The sequence below is a fragment of the Mus musculus genome, chromosome 14 (genome assembly GCF_000001635.26).
Source record: "Mus musculus strain C57BL/6J chromosome 14, GRCm38.p6 C57BL/6J".
In the NCBI taxonomy this organism is placed as follows: Eukaryota; Metazoa; Chordata; class Mammalia; order Rodentia; family Muridae; genus Mus; species Mus musculus.
Genome location: NC_000080.6, coordinates 26,894,281 through 26,915,736, shown reverse-complemented (window position 1 = coordinate 26,915,736; position 21,456 = coordinate 26,894,281). Strand labels below are relative to the sequence as shown.

The 21,456-nt window shown below is 42.7% G+C and overlaps 1 protein-coding gene across 4 annotated transcripts; it reads right to left on the bottom strand.

Moving 5' to 3' along the window:
• Positions 1-479: 479 nt before the first annotated feature.
• Positions 480-21,147, bottom strand: Asb14 (ankyrin repeat and SOCS box-containing 14). 4 transcript variants are annotated; one of them, XM_006518555.4, is made up of 10 exons: positions 21,065-21,145; positions 17,933-18,132; positions 15,259-15,314; positions 14,759-14,890; positions 14,512-14,670; positions 12,249-12,494; positions 4,269-4,440; positions 3,383-3,926; positions 1,407-1,560; positions 480-765 (listed from the first exon to the last, which is right to left on the bottom strand). In XM_006518555.4, exons 1-10 carry the CDS (start codon positions 21,071-21,073, stop codon positions 587-589), a joined length of 1,851 nt encoding a protein of 616 aa, XP_006518618.1. In that variant the 5' UTR covers positions 21,074-21,145; the 3' UTR covers positions 480-586. The 4 variants fall into 4 exon arrangements, with proteins under 4 accessions (XP_006518618.1, XP_011243257.1, NP_001164219.2 ...); NM_001170748.2 differs by having other exon boundaries at positions 550-765; positions 17,933-18,129; positions 21,065-21,123; XM_011244955.2 differs by lacking the exon at positions 17,933-18,132 and having other exon boundaries at positions 15,260-15,314; positions 21,065-21,147.
• Positions 21,148-21,456: the final 309 nt, after the last annotated feature.

The following is a 21,456-nucleotide window of genomic DNA, read 5'->3' as shown; positions in this document are numbered from 1 at the left end:
CCCACCCACAAGCAGGTGGGGGCCATTGTACCAGACATGAATTCCTTCATGTAGAGTGAGTCCAAATCCAGTCAGGGTATAGGTGACTAGCCCATCACAGTCTGGCCACCACTGCATCAGGGGCACATTGCCTGGCAGTGAGATACTGTGTAGCATGCAGTCTCCAGCTGGGTAAGGCAGTGATGAGTCCCATCCCACAACCAGATGTCTGCGAACAACTTGCACTGCTAGAAAAGCTAGCCAGCTAGGAGATGTTTCCAGCCAGCTAGGAGATGTTTCTTGATATCTCTGTGTCCTGAGACCAAAGTGTGTGATGTTTGCAGCAGTAGTGTCTCACTGAGTTATGGTGTGTAGTCAAGAACAATGATTATTTGTATTCAATAATAATTCAAATAATGTATTATTTGAAAGTTTCCTGAAACTTGTGAACAACAGGTCATAGGGAGGTATCCCACACAGAACACGCTTTTTAAACAATGTAGTTTGCACTGAGATTTACTGAGTAAAGTAAAGAAAAAATCCTTTACAACAAGCAAGTTGTTAAGAAAGTGCTGCAGATTATACCTTGCCCTCTAGACGAGCTTAGTTACCATGTTCCTGTAGAACGTTCTTGTCCAAAAAGGTCATATTCTTTGTAAAGGACGTACGCTTTTAAGAGATTGGGCAGCGGAAGAAACGACATGAAGACGGGGCAGCGCAAACGTAACCGTCCCATACACTTCCGGATCTTAAGGCGGCACAAATGTTGTAGAGAACGGGGGTTGGCTAAGACAGAAACAAAGGATTGCTTTGGGTTTTGTTTTTTGGTGAGCCGAGGGTTTAGTTGGCAAATGTATTTGATATCTGTGTTCACAAGGTTTATATCTGGCATCCCTATTGTAGGGAAACAGCATTTCAGTCTTCATCATGGCCTTCTATGTAGACAGCTTCAGAACTGCATCAATTGTGAGTCTGGCTTAAATAGTAGCTCCCCCATCCTGTTTCCTGGGATTGGTTAAAAGCTCAAAGATCACCCAGGAGAGACGAGATATAAGGAAATCTTAGCTTGATCTAAGTGAACAAACCCATATGGAAGAGTATCATTTTAATATGATACCAGGGTAGAACTGAGCACTCCCCTCTTGCTCTTGCTCTATAGAACTTACAGTTCCTGGGTGTAAATTGTTTCATAACCATAGGTTAAGTGGGTTGGGGAAACAAGTGTTACCTATCTACAAAGTCATTAGATTTCATTTGCGGGGAAGTGATAATAAGCACACATTAATTGTGATTATGAGTAGCACCATTTTAAAGGAATAATATTTTTCTATTCTCTTTTAGGTCAACCTTTTAATCAGAAGTGTTATAAAAAAAATAAAAACACACTTAGTGTTTTGGTAGGAATTTTCTATGAGAACGATACTCACTCAAGATAAAATGTATTTCTGGCCAGAGCCTTTGTTTTTCCAGCACAGCTTTCAATTTTGAACAGATTTGAACTTGATCAACATAATCAAGCATCACACGAACAACTTTCCCAGAGAGATGCTGTAGCCATGACAAAGTTATGACTTCACAAAACTGTGAGGAAAATAAGCAGAAAACAAATGAAAATCAGCACTGAGCACTGTGGTTGAGCAGAGTAGAGAAGAGTGTAAAGTGCCATGAGCTAAGCTCTGTCACCTGATTTCAGTGTGGCCTCAGAGCCTCACACGAGGCAGTGAGTGGCAGATGGTTCTGTATGTTTGTCATTTTGGCTTGCTGCAACCAAGATTGCCTTGCCACTAGCTAGTGACCTTTTGGCAGCTCTAGCCATCAGATGTGAGTGGGAGTCTGAGTAGCTACCCAGATACCCTTAAAGAAAAGCAAGACACAGGCAGCCATCTGGGCAGCTGGAATGTGGGAGCGTGTTTCTCCTGTTACGTATGAAGCTGTGACACCATCTGCCTGAAAGATTACTTCTGGTTCCATAGGAGAAGACAATGAGGTGCTTTACCTTTTAAAAAAAACGTTTGTTTATGTTCGTGCGTGTGTGCGTTCATGCGTGTGCATGGTTACAGGGTTATCTCCTTCCATTGTGGATTCCAGGGATCAAACTCAGGTCATTAGGCTTGGTGTCAAGCGCCTTGGTGAGACATCACCTATTTTTGATTTTTGAGATAGAATCTTACTGTGTTGCTCAGGCTGGCCTCAAGTAATGGCTCCTGAGTAGCTGGGGCTACATGTATGCCTTCCTGCCCAGACGCCACTTTATTAAAGCTTTTATTATTTTTTGCATTTTTTATTGTTTATAACCTAGATCTGATCCTGATGCTTGAACAATGACAATTTCTGCCTTTAAATAATTTATGTGCCTTTAGAAAAAAATGCCCAAATGAGAATTGAAGTCATACTTTATGGACTGTTTAGAAAATAATACCGGATAGTGTATGTTTAAATGCCAAGTCAGTGCACAAAGTAACTCCTAGCCCGATTACCTAAAATAAAACCTGCCACTTAATCAAACTGTTTCAAAGTCTCCCATTCATCATCCTGCTTTCAAATGTTGATCATATAAATCCAGGTATATATAAAACATCTATTATGTGCCAAGCACAGACCTAAAAGCCCATGAACAAATGACCAGGAGCTGATTGATGCTCATATATCTTTGAAGGAGGCAAAAGAGTTAAAATGATAATTCTAGATGAAGGCTATAAAAGAGCCAATCTCCACAATAAGAGAGTGATTAAGAGAGGGATGTCCTTAAGATGGCCAGGGAAGGGCCTCTGGGAGAGGACACTTGGAGACCTGGAAAATAGGAGAAGCCATTAAAAAGCCCTGGAAAACGTTGAAGGTGAGGGAGATGCAGAGGAGGTAAGGCAAAGTGAAGAGGTGCGCTGTGTGTGTGTGTGTGTGTGTGTGTGGCGGTCTCTGCTCATTATGTGTGTGTGTGTGTGTGGTGTGTGTGTGTGTGTGTGTGTGTGTGGTGTGTGTGTGTGTCTGTGTGTGTGTGTGTGGCGGTCTCTGCTCATCATGTGTGTGTGTGTGTGTGTGTGTGTGTGTGATGTGTGTGTGTCTGTGTGTGTGTGTGTGTGTGTGTGATGTGTGTGTGTCTGTGTGTGTGTGTGTGTGTGTGTGTGTGTGTGTGTGTGTGTGTGGCGGTCTCTGCTCATCAGAAGGATGGATGGCCAGAGGAATGGGCTGATCAGATCTGAGAGCTAGAAAACATAATAAAAGAAACCCAGTGATCACTGGTATGGAGAACTTAGACACATTTTAGATAAATGAATCATACAAAGAAAAAGTAGCCAGAGTGCAAGACTATCAGAGCTTTTCCAAGGGCACATCATGCCGATTGTTACAGTTCTAACGCTACAAGACAATAAATGCTTAGGGAATAATGCCAGTACTGTAGGCTTACCATAGTATCTTTAATAACTGTAGATGTCCAGCCTTCAAAAGTACAAAACCGATGAACCCTTTCTCCATGAGGACAATCAAAACATCGCTCAGTGTCATAGCCATAATTCAACAGCATCCTGAGCATGACTTCATCTTTCAATGTGTATTGTAGCGCTGATGGGAAATGCAAAGGGTTAACGCGGCAGAAGTAGTTGACGTTGGCCCCGTGCCTCAGTAATAGACTTATGAGCTCATAGTTGCCCATCCTAAGAGCTATCTGTAGGCAGTTGACTGGGTCTTGATTGGGTAGAGCTCCAGCACTCAGAAGCAGCTTAACTGAAGGGAGGTCACCGTTTGAAACAGCAAAATACAAGGCTGACTTCCGTTGATCATCATAATGTTTACGGATTCTCTGATCCAGCATGAAATTCACATCAAATCCAGCCTGAATGAGAAGTTCCAGGCAGTGGGGGTGCGCCCCAGCTGCTGCGCAGTGAACCGGACTGATCCCGCTCTTCTTGATGGCTGCGATGTCTGTGACTGGGACCAATACCTTTAGAGCTCTGAGGAAGAATTTCAAAGTGCACTTTAGGTTGTTACGGTGCAGAGTTAACCTGCTTATGATACTGTTATCCCTACACTGAGTGCTATGTTAATCAGCCAGTATTTAAGACCTAACGGAAGTGAGAGTTCCTTCGTTAAGAAACTCAGATGTCAAGTAAAATTTAGAAGAACCACTCTTTTAGGTTAAAAACTCTGAATTAGCGGCAGTCATCTGAGACCCAAGGCTTTCTATATTTCGAAAGCAGTTCTTTAAAAACAAAACGAAACAACAACAACAACAACAACAAAAAAACCTGGTTACTACAATTTCCTGTTATTTACAATTACAGAATTTAACTTACAGGAAATGGCCTTTGTCAGCTGCCACGTGGATGGGCAGGTGGCCTGAACTCTTAGGAATGTTGGCATCAGCTCCATACTCTAACAACAGACTCACAGCTTCCGGATTCCCTCCTCTAACAGCTTCAAGTAACACAGAGGACGAGTCAGAGGCCTGACTGTGAACGTCAGCTCCTGGAAAGAAGCAGTCTCATTAGGCAAAGATTCTTTTCACTATATCACTTAAGCAATCTTAATGTCTGCTGAAAAGCAGTTAGGGGCTGGAGAGAGGGCTTAGCAGTTAAGAGCAATTGTTGCTCTTCCAAAGGACCAGGGTTTGATTCCCAGCAACCACATTGTAGTTCACAACCATCAGTAACTCAACCTGTCCTCAATTTTACCTAGGAAGAATTAGGGTCTTTTACTATAAACAGACTCTTGTGGGGCAATGGGCTACGCACAGACAGCCTGGTTTCCAGTCGAGGCTAGATCTTGAACCCCAGGCCCCGGTAGTGATAAATCACTTACATGGGACGGAAGGAGTTCTCTCATGTCTTCTGGACCCTGGCTCCTGTCGAGCTACCGCCCCCACAGCCCCCCACAGGAGAGGCGTGGCTATCAGCCCCTTAACGAACAGGACCAAGCCCTCTCACATGCAAATAAGGTTTCCCCCAAACTCTCAGCCCAAGCCAATGAGAGGGGCTTGCTGTCAAACTCTAAATCACTGCCAGGACTGTATATAGGAGAGCCATGCAGAGAGTAAAAGGAATGCGAGAACTATTCCTTTGTCTGGCGCTTTTGTTCCAAGAGGTGTAACACTTGGGAAGAGATCTTCTCTCCCGAAGAGCTGCGCCCAAGTTCCGCCTCATTCCTCACTGGATTGTTGGCTTTTCACTGATCCAGGCTCTGAGTTACCTGGAAGGCGTAGCAGAGGCTTCGTCTATCTCCCTGCCTGCACTCATTTCCCTCACTGGGGCTTTCCCACCCGGCCTGGATAGAGGTCTCCGTGGAAAACTTCTGGTACCTAGGCCCACAGTCTCTAATAACTTAAAAATTACAAATGTCCCCTTTCATCAAAGTACTGTTAAAAGACATGGTAAATATATAGTTGCTTCTTAATGCCACTCTCCATGCAAGTGAGTTATGGATTAGGGTGGCTTATATAAGACAGCCTAGAAAGAAAGCTGCCTTTTACCAAGTATTCTTACTGGAGTCCCAAGTGCCAAATGACATACTAAACTACACTGAAAGCCAACCGAACCGTTATTTAGAAACTACTTTTATCCCGTGGTTTTCTTCCCCAACTAGTTGATGTAGATAACACGAGAAAAGGGAGCCATATTTTATATCACCTTTGATTCTTAGTACTTTACTATCACAGGTGCTAATTGTTTTGTTTTTATATTTATTTATGCATATGAGTGTTCTGCATGTCATGTGCATCTCATGCATGTATGGTGCTCACAGAGGTCTGAAGAGGGCATCGAATCCCCTGAAACTGTAGTTACTGATGGTTGTGACTGGGACCAAATCCTGGTCCTCTGCAAGAACAATAATTGCTTGTAACTGCTGAACCATCTGTCCAGCCCCTAACTTTGATAGCTACAAGGATAAGTGTACCCATGTTTGTAGGGTAAGTGCCCTCCAGATCTAGGGCAGCAACTGGGAGGGGAGCGGGAAGGTGAAGAAAAGAAAGAAGTCTACATCAATGTCTCAGGGAAGCCGAGCACATCTGAGCATCTTTATATCTCAATGGAAGGATGTGCCTTTACTTTAGAACAGACTCCTTATCACAAGGGCTGCACAAGACCCGCGTTCCTAGAATGCACTAAGCAATCTAATAAATGGTTTTTGAGTGTTAACAATGTCCCAGTCCCTTTATCTGTGTAAAAATTTCTAAACTTGGGACTAGAGAGAGAGCAGTGGTTAAAGCGCTTGCTGCTCTTCCAGAAGACTGGAATTCAGTTTCCAGTACCAGGTTGGGTGGCTCACAGCCACTTTTAATTCTAGTTGTGGGGGTCCAGTGCTGTCTTTCCAGTCTTCTTTGACACTTACGGCATATACACACATAGAGAGAGACACATGTAATTAAAAAGAAATTCTCAGCCAGGCATTGGGTGGTGGAGACATGTGGATCTCTGGATTTGGGGCCAACCTGGTCTATATGGCAAGTTCCTGGACAGCAAGAGCTACATAAAGAGATTCTGTCTCAAAATCAAAGATAAACAAAAGTAAAGAATTTCTAACTTCACCACCAACCTCAGAAGCAGGTTCTCACTTAAAGGTGACACAACTCAGGTCTTCTGGGTTAACTCCCCCAAAGGCACACAGCTAATAGACAATAAAGGCAATTAAGACATGTGTGCACCTCTCCAGACCCAAGCTTACTTTTGTTTGTTTGGTTTTTGTTTTTTGAGACATTTTTTTTTAATTTGGTTTTTTTCAAGACAGAGTTTCTCTGTGTAGCCCTGGCTGTCCTAGAACTCATTCTGTAGACCAGGCTGGCCTCGAACTCAGAAATCCGCCTGCCTCTGCCTCCCGAGTGCTGGGATTACAGGTGTGTGCCACCACGCCTGGCTAGAGACATGGTTTTTCTGCGTAATAGCCGTGGCTGTCCTGGAACTAGCTCTGTAGACAAGGCTGGCCTCGAACTCACAGAGATCTGCTTACCTCTGCCTCCCAAGTGCTGGAATTAAAGGTGAGGGCCACCACACCACATAGCTGCTGTGATCACACAGGGTAGCAAAACAATGTGATTTAGAGTCAGATATGACTTCAAATCCTGGCTCACTGGCAAATGAGGGCTCAACCTGCTCAACCAGCAAATGCTAGTTCCCCTGAAGGGTAAAAGATCTAAGATCTGTTGTTTTCCCTCCATCTCTGAGCTTAAATCAGTGATCCTAAGCAAAGATGACTCTTAGGCTAGGGATGCAGTTTATTATTAGAATTCTTGCCTAGAATACAGAAGACGTTTGCTTAAACCCCAACAAAACACAAGAGCGAGACACAGACATAGAGACAGACGAGACTGCTTTCCTCAAAGACGACAGAGCTCCTGTTTACTTTTTGATTTTCTAGTCAGTAACTTTAGACGTCTCCTAGGTCACATGTGTCAGGCATCATGCTAAAATTCAACAGCATTTGTTGGAGATCTGCTTCCTGTATAGAAAAGAAGAAAGTGTACAAAGGACAGGGCTGCTCTGTAATATCAGAGGCTCTGTCGGGTATTGCAGTCCTAGACTACGTGTTACTAAAAAAATAAAAATAAAGCTTCAGGTCACAAGGAGAAAGAAGATAATTACATTGTTGGGTTTTTATTAAATCTGGGTACAAGGTAAGCTTATTTGAAAAAAGAAGCTGTAGATATACTGTATCATTGGACACATTAACGATGAACTCAGTGATCTGTACATTTTCGGAGCTAAGTGTCCACAGTAGTTAAACCACAATCTAGAACGGTCATTATATAACCGTTATAACACAGTGCTGCAGTTAAGAGAGAGGGCCTATTGGAAGAAGTGCTGCAGCTGGCACTTTTAAAAAATTAAACCAAAATTGAGGAATGTTAACATTTCCTCTAGGCTCTGCCAAAAGAGAGGGAGGGAGGAAGGGAGGGAGGGAGGGAAGGAGGGAGGGGGGAGAGAGAGAGACAGAGAGAGAGACAGAGAGACAGAGACAGAGACAGAGACAGAGAGACAGAGAGTTCTTAAAATCAACAATAAGAATTCCCCCTAGAGACCTTGGGCCTGAACTCCATAGCCAGTCCCACAACACCCAGAGGAAGCTCGACTCCCAGGTGTTCTAACACTCCCAGGATCATAGAATCAGAGGTGAGGAGGACACTAGATCTGCCCCAACACCGGAAGGAACTGGGACCAGCTGGACCGGGCACCCAGGAACTCTGCCCAACCAGTGGCATGGGTTCCTTCTGGTCTGGCAGGTGCCCTGAGTAGACCTTGGGCACGAACTCTGAAGCCAGTCCCACAACACCCAGAGGAAGATCTGTTTCCAGGTGCTCTAATAGCCCAGGTCCACAGGATCCCAGGATCCCAGGAATCCCAGTGGCAGCTTGACTCCCAGGAGTTCTGACACACCCAGGATCTCAGGATCCCAGGATCCCAGAATCCCAGGATCACAGAGACAGCTGAACTCTGAAGAGTTCTGACACAACCAGGATCACAGGAAGGGCAGGCCCCAGTTAGATATAGTAAGGGCAGGTAGCACTAGAGATAATCACATGGTGAGAAGCAAGTATAAGAACATAAGCAACAGAAACCAAGGTTACTTGGCATCATCAGAACTCAATTCTCCACCATAGCAAGTCCTGGATACATCATCACACCAGAAAAGCAGATTCAAATCTAAAATCACTTCTCATGATGATGATAGAGGAGTTTAAGAGAGACATAAATAACTCCTTTAAAGAAATACAGAACACAGGTAAACAAGTAGAAACCCCTAAAGAGGAAACACAAAAAATCCCTTAAAGAATTAGAGGAAAACACAATTAAACAGGTGAAGGAAATGAACAAAACCATCCAAGATCTAAAAATGGAAATAGAAACAATAAAGAGATCACAAAGGGAGATAGCCCTCGAGTTAGAAAACCTTGGAAAGAATAAGGAGTCATAGATGGAAGCATCACCAAAAGAATACAAGAGATAGAAGAGAGAATCTCAGGTGCAGAAGATACCATTAAAAACATTGGCACAACAGTCAAAGAAAATGCAAAAAGCAAAAAGCTCCTAACCTAAAACATCCAGGAAATTCAGGACACAATGAGAAGACCAAACCTAAGGATAAGAGGTATAGAAGAGAGCAAAGATTCCCAATTTAAAGGGCCAGTAAATATCTTCAACAAAATTATAAAAGAAAACTTCCATAACCTAAAGAAAGAGATGCCCATGAACATACAAGAAGTCTACAGAACTCCAAATAGACTGGACCAGAAAAGAAATTCCTCCCGTCACATAATAATCAAAACAACAAATGCACTAAACAAAGAAAGAATGTTAAAAGCTGTAAGGGGCCCTCAACAGAGGAATGGATACAGAAAATGTGGTACATTTACACAATGGAGTACTACTCAGCTATTAAAAAGAATGAATTTATGAAATTCCTAGGCAAATGGATGGACCTGGAGGGCATCATCCTGAGTGAGGTAACTCAATCACAAAGGAACTCACACAATATGTACTCATTGATAAGTGGATATTAGCCCAGAAACTTAGGATACCCAAGATATAAGATACAATTTGCTAAACGCATGAAACTCAAGAAGAACGAAGACCAAAGTGTGGACACTTTGCCCCTTCTTGGAATTGGGAACAAAACACCCATGGAAGGAGTTACAGAGACAAAGTTTGGAGCTGTGACGAAAGGATGAACCATCTAGAGACTGCCATATCCAGGGATCCATCCCATAATCAGCTTCCAAACGCTGACACCATTGCATACACTAGCAAGATTTTGCTGAAAGGACCCTGATATAGTGTCTCTTGTGAGACTATGCAGGGGCCTAGCAAACACAGAAGTGGATGCTCACAGTCAGCTATTGGATGGATCACAGGGCCCCCAATGGAGGAGCTAGAGAAAGTAGCCAAGGAGCTAAAGGGATCTGCAACCCTATAGGTGGAACAACATTATGAGCTAACCAGTACCCTGGAGCTCTTGACTCTAGCTGCATATGTATCAAAAGATGGCCTAGTCGGCCATCACTGGAAAGAGAGGCCCATTGGACTTGCAAACTTTATATGCCCCAGTAGAGGGGAACGCCAGGGCCAAAAAGTGGGAGTGGGTGGGTAGGGGAGTGGGTGAGGGAGGGTATGGGGGACTTTTGGGATAGCATTGGAAATGTAAATGAGGAAAATACCTAATAAAAAATATTTAAAAAAAAAGCTGTAAGGGGAAAAGGTCAAGTAACATATAAAGGCAGACCTATCAGAATTACACCAGACTTCTCACCAGAGACTATGAAAGCTAGAAGATCCTGGGCAGATGTCATACAGACCCTAAGAGAACACAAATGCCAACCCAGGCTACTATACCCAGCAAAACTCTCAATTACCAGCCAGACATAGTGGCGCACACCTTTGATCCCAGCACTCGGGAGGCAGAGGCAGGCGGATTTCTGAGTTTGAGGCCAGCCTGGTCTACAAAGTGAGTTCCAGGATAGCCAGGGCTATACAGAGAAACCCTGTCTCGGAAAAAACAAACAAACAAACAAACACCCAACCAAACAAAAAACCCCAAAAAAACTCTCAATTACCACAGACAGAGAAACCAAGATATTCCATGACAAAACCAAATTTACAAGATATCTTTCCGTAAATCCAGCCCTACAAAGGATAATACATGGAAAACACCAACACAAGGAGGAAAACTATACCCTAGAAAAAGTAAGAAAGTAATCTTGCAACAAACCCAAAAGAAGATAGCCACACAAACATAATTCCAGCTCTAACAACAAAAATAGTAAAAAGTAACAATCACTTTTCCTTAATATCTCTTAACATCAATGGACTCAATTTCCCCCAAAAGACATAGACTAACAGACTAGATATATAAACAGGACCCAGCATTTTGCTGCATACAGGAAATGCACCTCAGTGACAAAGACAAACACTACCTCAGAGTAAGAGGTTGGAAAACAATTTTCCAAGCAAATGGTCCCATGGTCCCAAGAAACAAGCTGGAATAGCCATTCTAATATCGAATAAAATCAACTCTCAACCAAAAGTTATCAAAAAAAAAAAAAAAAGATAAGGAAGGACACTTCATACTGGTCAAAGGAACAATCTACCAAGATGAGTTCTCAATTCTGAACGTCTATGCTCCAAATGCAAGGGCACCCACATTCATAAAGAAACTTTACTAAAGCTCAAAGCACACATCACACCACACACAATAATAGTGGGAGACTTCAACAGCCCACTCTCAGCAATGAACAGATCATGGAAACAGAAACTAAACAGAGACATATGAAACTAAGAGAAGTTATGAACCAAGTGGATCTAACAGATATTTATAGAACATTTCATCCTAAAGCAAAAGAATATACCTTCTTCTCAGCATCTCACAGTACCTTCTCCAAAACTGACCATTTAATTGGTTTCAAAACAGACCTCAAGAGATACAAGAATATTGAAATAATCCCATGCACTCTATCAGATCACCAAGGCTGGTCTTAAATACCAACAAAAATTACGGAAAGCACACATACACATGAAAGCTGAATGCTCTACTCAATGATGACTTGGTCAAGGAAGAAATAAAGAAATTAAAGGCTTTTTATAATTTAATGAAAATGAAGACACATCATACCAAAACTTATGGGGCACAATGAAAGCAGTGGTAGGAAGAAAATTCATAGCTCTAAGTGCCTCTAAAAAGAAACTGGAGAGAGCTTACACTAGGTGCTTAACAGCACACCTGAAAGCTGTAGAACAAAAAGAAGCCAAGATACCCAAGAGGAGTAGACAGAATGAAATAATCAAACCAAATAAAAACAACAAGAACTATACAAAGAATCAACAAACCAGGAGTTGGTTCTTTGAGAAAATCAACAAGATAGATAAACCTTAGCCAGACTAACCAGAGGGCATAGAGACAGTATCCAAATTAAGAAAATCAGAAATGAAAAGGAAGACATAACAATGAAGTATATCTTTATCTTTATTTTTGTTTTGGTTTTGGTTTTTCGAGACAGGGTTTCTCTGTATAGCCCTGGCTGTCCTGTAACTCACTCTGAAGACCAGGCTGGCCTCGAACTCAGAAATCTGCCTGCCTCTGTCTCCCAAGTGCTAGGATTAAAGATGTGCGCCACCACGCCCAGCAGTATATCTTAAAATAACTATTCTGTTTGTTGAATACCAACTGTTGAAAATATTAAAATCATGTTCTACAAAAAAAAAAAAAAGAAGAAGAAGAAAAGAAAAGAATTCCCCTAGAGTCGCCCCCTTGGATCTCAGTAACCCTGTAATCAACCATCAGGTAAGCCTTGCCTTTCTGCAGTAGTAGTTGCATGATCCCAGTGTGTCCACCTTGAGCAGCGAGGGCAAGGGGCGTGAATCCGTAGGAGCTCCGTGCATCTGGGTATGCTCCAGAAGCCAGCATCAGTTTTACCATGTCCAGTCTGCCCAGCTTGGCAGCTTCATGGAGAGCTGTCCTCTCATTGGCACATCGGAGATTGACATCTGCTCCATGGCTGATCAGCAAGGTGGCCATGTCGTAGGCGTCTTTCAGAACAGCTGGGGGATTGTGAGGTGGATGTTATGACAATATGAGGTTAAACATCATATTAGTTGGTGTCCTTTAGCTTCTTCTTTTTGGTTTGGGTTTTGAGACTTGATTTCTAGACCAGGCTGGCCTCAAACTTACAACCTCTGCCTCCCAAGTTCTTGTATAAGGCATGCTCCACTGCCATAGTTACCTGGCCTGCCCCTCATTGTCCTAAGGAACTCTCTACCTCTCCCCCATGCTCTAGCATTCTTTGTTTAGGAGGCACATTTTAAACGACGCGTATGCAAAGTGATGTTAGCAGTTTTACCTCAGTGGGGTGTTTGATTTCTGTAAGCTGTGAGTACAACCGTCTACGGGGCGTTTACATGGTTGAGACAAAGTTCAAGTTATCATCTTTATTTCTCAGGAAAATAGGAGGTTATGGAAAGGCTCACAAGCTCCACCCATCCCTACGATCCTTAGGCAGTTAATGGTTACTGGAGGATAGAGAGATGTTTCTTCACTAGTAAGTTGTCCACACTCCAGTAAACACCCTCTCTCCCATGTTTCTTTAAGCAACCCTAATTAAATTCATTGGATCATCAAAAACAAAGACAGGAAGTGGGGGTATCTGAAAAGACACGTAGTATACAGCCTTTCACTGTGCAGGAATGTTACAGGGGTAACCAGTGTTATGTGTAAATAATCTATGACAATCTTTTAAAATTATTTTGAAGAATGAAAGCAAAGAGGACCAGTGAGGCAGCCCGGGTACTTGCTGCATCCCACCCCTGGGCTGTGCATGGCGGGAGGAGGGAACCAATTACTGCAGGTAGTCATATGACCTTCATGTGTGTATCACGGCACACGTAACACCCCCCAACACACACACACACACAGTGAGTAAATAAATGTAAAACTATTATAAAAAGGAAAAGGAGTGGATGTGAATCATCTTAAATGCTTCAGAAGGTAAGCCTACACTTGACATTGCTAAGGCAGCCTACACTTGACATTGCTGTGTATTCAAGTTGCTCCTTCACCTGTGACATGGAGTCATGGTGACAAGGGTTATTTCATGTTAATTCTATTTTTGGAGTTGTTTCTCTAAACCATCTTTTATGAAAGAGAATTACATATATTTTAATGAAAGTCTAAAGAGTCTTAAGGCACTGGTAAGCTGCTGAGAAGGAGAATCCTAACAGCAACAGAGCCCATCTCAGCAAATGATGGGTGACCACGATGGAATTACATATGCGTAGGGGAATGGCGAGCTCACAGGAAGTGAGGGTTGGGACCTGGTTTCCAAAGTGTGCAGCACAGAATACTCCCCGAGGTTCTTTGGGATGAAAACGACTCCACAGTTAGCAACACCAAAAGAAACAAAACGGGTGCAGGCCTGGACATGCGCAGCACCACAGTCAGAGAGAATGAAAAGAAGGCAGAGTTCCTGAGAGGAACTGGCTTCCCGCTATCATTGTGAGAGTCTTCAGAGTTTAATGTGTGCTTGTTTTGACTGTGAGACTTTTACACACACTTAGTATACAGATACCCAAGGGTCGACCTGCCCCGAGGTCCTTGCACATCCTGTGGGTACTGCTCTGTAGTTGAACACAGCCTCCTCAGAAGAGGCTTCTGGACTCAGTGTTGGTTTTCTATGAATGGAAAGACTCAGAGCCCAGTGGGACAATAGGCAGGTCTGTGCTGATAAGAACCGCATGTGTGCTGGGTTAAAGGGCCATATTAGAATTCTCTACCGTTCCCAGCTATCTTTGTTCTTACTCAGAGGATTTTTCTGTCTTAAATTTTTCTTCCTTGGGACAGGTTTTCAAAATCCATGCTAGCTTTTAACTCACTATGTGACCCAGATTGGCCTCAAAGTCAAGAATGCTTGGTTATAAATGAAAGTCACCACACCCAGCTATCTACAAGCCAGAGAGCAGGATTCTGTGTCGGATCAGTGGGGGCCAAATTGTCAGTGTCCTAACAAAAAAATGTGGGCGTGGAGGGGACCGAGACTCTTCGTCAAAGACAGTGTGCATTTACCTGTAAGAAGAGGAGAATTGCCTTCAGAAGTTTTAGCGTTTGGATTACAGCCTTTGAGAAGGAGAAAGTGGGCGTTTTCCAGGAGGCTACTGCTGACAGCCAAAAAAAGTGCTGTTTCACCGTTGTGAGTGGTTCGTTCCCACGTACTGGGTTCGGAAGCTGAAATAAATTCATCACACCACACGGGTTAAGACACAGAAATAAACTTATTCCTCAGAAGCATCCATTGGCGTGAAAAGGAGTTTACCGTTCATGGTTATTTCTAAGATGTTCTTGTTTAACTGCACTGCTGCCTTATGCAGAGGAAGCCAGCCATTCCCATTGGCTTCATCAAAGGCTGGATGGTACTTGGCAAAGCCTGCCAATGCATCTTCCTTACCTGGTAACAAGGAAAACAGGAGATTCACATTTGGCGCGCACAGGAGCCCACACTGCTCCTGAAGTCTACCAGCGAAGTCCGAATGTAAGAGCAGAATCCGAGCACCGTCCTCAACCAAAGGCAAGCTTCAACATCAAAGGCTTCGCACCCGGCGTTCCTCGCCACTCAGGTGCAGGGGGGACCCCTAGTTCTGTCTACACAGGAACTCTGGCATTCTTTGATAAGTTATGCTGAAAAGACCACTTCAGACTCTGGATCCCCCAAACGTTCAGCCTGCAGTAGAACCCGTTTCCATGCTTTTGGAAGGAAATGCCACCAGTCTCGTACCTCCCCACCATACCGTACCAGGGAATAGGAAGAGTACTTAACTGTCTCGATGGCTTCAGCTATCTTCTTATAATCATCACTTGGGAAGGAATGGAGTCTGCACAGAAAAAAAAAAAAAAAGGCAATTATAAATCTAATGTTTCTGATCGAAATCCAAGGCAGCTGCAGGCACTCAGGGGTGAGCTCCAGTGCCAGGCAACCAGGGAGGCCTAATAAAGTCACTTGCTACGAAGGTGGAAGCAGCTTAGCGTTAGTGCTCTTGCCTAGCATGCACAACACCTTGGATTTGATCCCCAGTGCACACACTCATGCACACACTCACCTGCCCGCGTACACACACGCGCTTGGGGTGAAAGAGCGAGGGAGCGAGCAAGCGAGCGAGATCCCATTTGTAAAATGTAGTGTTGTTCCCCAACACATTATAGGGACACTGCCTCTCCATACCTGCCATGCTTTATTAGGTACAGCTTTTGGGAGGCAAGGAAACAAGTCTACATGGGCGCCTAGAACACAGTATTTGCCATCAATAAATGTTGGAGAGCTGACTCAAACCCGTCTGAAATTGAAATATCATTGTACAACATGGAAAAACTGATAGCTACTCTATGATTTCCAAAAAAATTATTGCTGAAAACATACATCACCAGAGTGTGAAGTTTAAAATGTTCCCAGAATTGGAATTCTCTCTCAGGAAACAGTGACAGTTTAAATTATACTTTTATAAAAATAACTAAACATTAAAGCTTTGTATATGAAAATTTAAATGTCGAGAAGGGGAGGGCTCTCACTGTGTAGCCCAGGGCTGCTTCATTTCCCTGCCTCATTTCTGTCTCTGCAGGGACCGTTGGCATGCACCACTGTGCCTGCCATATATGAATCCTAGATTATTTTCTCTGATTACTCAATGAGTTTAGGTTGCAGAGAATGAATTTTTTTAGACACTGTCTTGTTCACAATGTAGCCAGCAGATTCTCTTTAACATTTAAGACTGTGTTAATGGGCTTGGTGCTGTGTTAGTGTCCATATATTCTATAAGAAACTACCGCAGTCTTACTGACTTACAAGAGCACTAATCCTCTACCTTACAATTCTTTAGTTCTGGATCCTCCTTTGTGTGTGTGTGTGTGTTCACATGTGTGCAAGGATATTCTGTGCAGGAAGACCAGAGGTCAGCATCTGGTGACCTCCTTCACTGATTCTCCATGTTTTTATGAGATCTCATCAGTTCGGTTGGATTGTGTTGGCTGGCCAATAAGCTTGGGTACCAAGCTGTCTCTGCCTTCCCCAAACACCGAGGTTACAGACATACACCACCATGTCTTGCATTTCTGTGGGTGCTGGGGATATGAACTCAGGATCTCATGTTTGTAACAGCAAACACTTTACCCAGCCCCTCTTTCTTTCTTTCTTTCTTTCTTTCTTTCTTTCTTTCTTTCTTTCTTTCTTTCTTTCCTTTCTTTCTTTCTTTCTTTCTTTCTCTATCCCTCCCTTTCTTTCTTTCTTTCTTTCTTTCTTTCTTTCTTTCTTTCTTTCTTTCTTTCTTTCTTTCTTTCTTTCTCTATCCCTTCCTTCCTTTCTTTCTTCCTTTCTTTCTTTCTTTCTTTCTTTCTTTCTTTCTTTCTCTATCCTTCCCTTTCCTTCTTTCTTTCTTTCTTTCTCTATCCCTTCCTTCCTTTCTTTCTTCCTTTCTTTCTTTCTTTCTTTCTTTCTTTCTTTCTTTCTCTCTCTCTCCCTTTCTTTCTCTCTTTCTTTCTTTCTTTCTTTCTTTCTTTCTTTCTCTCCCTCTTTCTTTCTTTCTTTCTTTCTTTCTTTCTCTCTCTCTCTTTCTCTCTTTCTTTCTCTCTCTCCCTTTCTCTCTCTCTTTCTTTCTTTTAAAAAAGATTTACTTATTTTATGTAAATGAGCCCACTATTGCTGTCTTCAGACACACCAGAAGAGGGCATCAGATCCCATTACAGATGGTTGAGAGCCACCATGTGGTTGCTGGGAATTGAACTCAGGACCTCTGGAAGAGCAGTCAGTGAGCCATCTCTCCAGCTCCCCAACTCTAGATTTCTAACACCAACAAGTGTCTGACCCAACCAGCAATCTTTCCTAGGTATCGTGTAAATCTTGAAGTTTAATAAATGAAATTTATGTAATGACTACTGTCTCAATTTCTGGCCCTGCAGAGACTGGGTTCATTCTTTCCTTCTGGTTTCAGCAAGTGTCTTCTCACCCAGACGTTGCCCTCCAGCAACTCTTTCCTTCTTTAAAGGTTGATTTTATTTCTTATCTATACAGTATTCTGCCTGCATGTATGCCTGCAGTGCAGAAGAGGGAATCACATCCCAGTATAGATGGTTGTGAGCCACCATGTGGTTGCTGGGAACTGAACTCAGGACCTCTTAACCGCTAAACCCACTTTCCAGCCCCCTTACTAAATTCTTAATTCTCTCCAAGTTTTTAAATTTTTTTCTGTGCATTTGGGCATCATATCTTATACACACTTCAGTTACAGTTATCCTCTGGAAAACGCAGCTCAGTGGCACAGTGCATGCCTTGCATTTATGTGACCTTGGGTTCAGTTTCGACCACTACTGAAAAAGAAAAGGAAGACAACTCCCCGTCCTCCTGCCTGCCTTCCCTTCTGTTCTTGTGACATGAGGGCCACGACTCCTCTCAGCTGCTGAATACGTACGTCTTAGTGCTCACTGCCAACGAGACAGACATTACCTCGCCGCTTCTGGCGTGTGCTGAGCTATCCCTGGCTTGTAAACATCCAGCAGACTCTGTTGGATGATGACCTGGGTGTCAAAGTCGGCATCTGCATCCTCGTCACTGCCGGAGGGATCCATACGAAGCTTGGATAGGTTGATTTCCAAGTCAGAAGGAATTAAAATATTTTTCCAGTTGTGAAAAGGCTTTTTCAACTGCTTAAAAATACAGATGGCGTTTAGAAGACTGGAAACTTGATAGGACTGATGAATGAAGAAAATACAAAATTTTAAAGCAAAAGAAACATTTAAAAATTCCCCGTGATTTTTAAGAGTTTTTGGATTGCCATAGAGTCAGCATAAATTAGAAGTTTCTATAAATAGACACTTATTTAAAGCTTATTCCAGAAAATCTTCTTTCATATGAGATTTAGGTTATAAATTGTTGCCAATGATATTCCAGAGGTTAATGTCTAAAATATATAAAGAACTACAAAAATTAAATACCCAATCCCTCAAATGATCTAATAAGTGGCTAATGAAGTGCACAGACAGTCCTCAAAAGGAGAATTAAAATGGCCAGTACACTGGTTACATAGTGCAAAGGTGCGATGCAAGCTTCCAGAGGAGGAAGGCATCAAAGCCTCGTCCCGCACTGGACGCTGCACATCACAGTGACAGCATGTTTAGGAAGATGCTCGCAGCAGTTCGAGAACTAACCGCTCTCTGATTGGCAGTGATGCCTGAGCCACAGAAAGGAATTCATGCTTGGTTGTTCATGCTTGGTTGTTCATGGTTGTTTTTGGATATCCTGCTTGAGGCTCCAGGTCACAGGTCCTTGGAGGGAACCTACTGTTGCTGTTTTACTAAATTGACACGCTGTCAAACTGCTTTCTAACTATGTTTGTAATCATAGATTTCTGCTGCTCTAATCTTGGTTACAGAAGCTCCTATTTGCAGTGAGTGGGTGGTTAATGCAGAGCCTCATAAATGATTGAAGGGTGGAGTATAAGTAATTGTGAGTGCTCAGCTATGGGCGGGTCAGATGTCAACATTCCCCTTTCAGGGAACACTAAGAAAGAAGGGGCAGAGAGGATGTAAGAGCTGGCAGATGAGGAGGAGGAGGGTTGTAAGTGACTTTTGGACACAGTATGGTGGTTGCACACGTCAATGCACATCAGCATAAGATCTACATAAAATGAAACCAGTCTAAATGCCAGCATAGGTGCAGGAGAGGCCCCGTGAGCTCCTGCATCTAGCTGAGGAAGAGAAAGTTACTCTCTTTTAGGGATGTTGTTTCTGGTAGGTGGTTCATGCTACAGGGGCTGGCCCACAACCATAGACATAGATGGATAGGACTGATTGGGCTCAGGTGGTTTTTGATAGCAATAAACTAGAGGAGATGAAACCTCTGGGAAAGGCGACAGAGGGGGAGGTGCTAGGAGGGACTGAAGTAGTGGCAGATGGATATCATGATAGCTTGCATAAATTTTAAAGAATATTTGAATATGTTTCGCTAAAAATATGAAAAGTTTAAAGAATAAGTAAAAATATTACAAACCGAAAACCAACCAAATGAAAATGGTTGGTGGATATCAACTTCCATAGCCGTGAGGGAAATGCAAATTCAAACTCCTTTGTGGAGATGGGGCTGAGTTAGCACACAAACATGGACCTGAGTTTGCATCCCAGTACCCATATGTGTAGCCGTGTGTAGCAGCATACATCTCTAACCATAGCACCCGGGGGGCAGGGCCGGAGATAGCTAGATTCCTGGAACTTCCGAGTCAGCCAGTCTAAATTGGTGAGCACAGGGTTCAGTGAGGGACCTGGTGTCAAAAAACAAGGTGGGGTAGATCTCTGGAATCTCCAAAAGAACACAGGCTATTGCTTGTTCACTCAACGGCAACCCAAGATAAGACTCTCACTGCAGTAAAAAACAAAACAAAACACAAAACAAACAAACAATAACAAAAAAAAAAAAACCAACAGAAAAATCAATCTCAAACCGACTAGTAACGTTCATCCTTGCTGGCTAGCCTTCATAGTGCCAGCAGCCATAGTCACCCGCAAGAGACTGTACAAGATCGAACCCACTAGATTCCGTCATAGTGTAACTGGTGATTTCTAGGCCCCATCCCTCACTGCAGAAAGATTGCAGCTGATATTTTCTAGGGGAGTAGAAATTGTTTTTTTTTTTTTTTAAAGATGTGACTACTGATAGGATTCCTATGCTCCAGTGGATGGTCTCACCTCCACCACACACACACACACACACACACACACACACACACACACACAGCACTAACTGCACTTGGCATGGATCTTGCATGAAGCTGGAAGGAGGACATGTTGGGGGGAAATAAACAACCATTTCTCATCATATGCACCTATAAAAATGCCAATTATAAAGAAAATTTAAAAATAAGGTGGAGCACAACAGAGGAGTGTACACTCCCCACATCAGCCTCTTCCTTTTACACAGGTGCTCGAGAGTACACACACATGCATGCACACACACACACACACAGGCTACATACATAAAAGTAGAAAGGGAACCACAGAAGAAATGGTCTTAGAGGAGGAAGGAGGGGAGAGAAGAGAGTGATGGGATACATAGATGAAAGTCAAAAGCGGAACTACACAGGGAAGGAATGGGCTAGGCCAGAGAGGTGGGGGACAGAGTATAATGACACACACCTATGAAAATGGCATACTAAAATCCATTTGCCTGATAACTTCAAAATGTAAAGCAAAGATGTATGTAAGTAATGTAAAATAATAAACAAACAAAACCCCCTATTTGTAAATAAATAATTAAATGAAACTTTTAAAGGGATTTAAAAAAAACAACCTAGGTCATTTTTGCAATGTTGAAAGTGTTTATTATTGATTTATTTTAGACACAGCTGGTGAGTTTTTATCAATGGTTATAGCACCCAAAAGATGATTTTTCCTGTACACAGTAAATGGTGATTAAAATTCTGTTTTATCTAGTAAACACTGACAACGACCATGCTATGGGGTGAATTATACTACACAGAATAGGGACAGCAGCAGTTAAAACAGCCAGTGTATTAGGCAAATCTAAATGATTTATAAAGTACATTACCGTTTTGATATAGAATAGGCTCCAAAGACTAATTTTTACCTTTTTCATATCCTCTAGGGCTGCTCTGAAGTTTCCATGTTGCAGGGTTATCTGGCTCTCCACTCTCCTCCGGTGACCATTATAAATAGCTTTACTATAAATACTTGATCATAAGACAGTCTGGCATGTTCTCCTTGTTTTTCACATGTGGGTTTGGAAATATGACCTCTTTTCTTCATGGCTAGGTTCATCAAATTTAAAAGATTTCGTCTTCGTTGGGAAATAGAAAGTATTTGCTGATTGTTGACCATGAAAAAGAATTCATGTCCTTTAGACTTAGGGACATAGCCATTGGAAAACAGAATTTCTTAATTAAGAGGAACCAACAATTTTGCTCTGATGGCATTATCAAAAGTGACTTAACGGCTAATCCTAGTAGCCCCATCTACTGG

Excerpts from the sequence above, each read along its gene's own strand:
- Asb14 (XM_006518555.4), bottom strand. Across the intron at positions 14,671-14,758 it reads CTTAGAAATAACCATGAACG|CTTCCGAACCCAGTACGTGG; the intron begins GTAAACTCCTTT and ends AATTTATTTCAG. Across the intron at positions 12,495-14,511 it reads CAATTCTCCTCTTCTTACAG|CTGTTCTGAAAGACGCCTAC; the intron begins GTAAATGCACAC and ends ACAATCCCCCAG.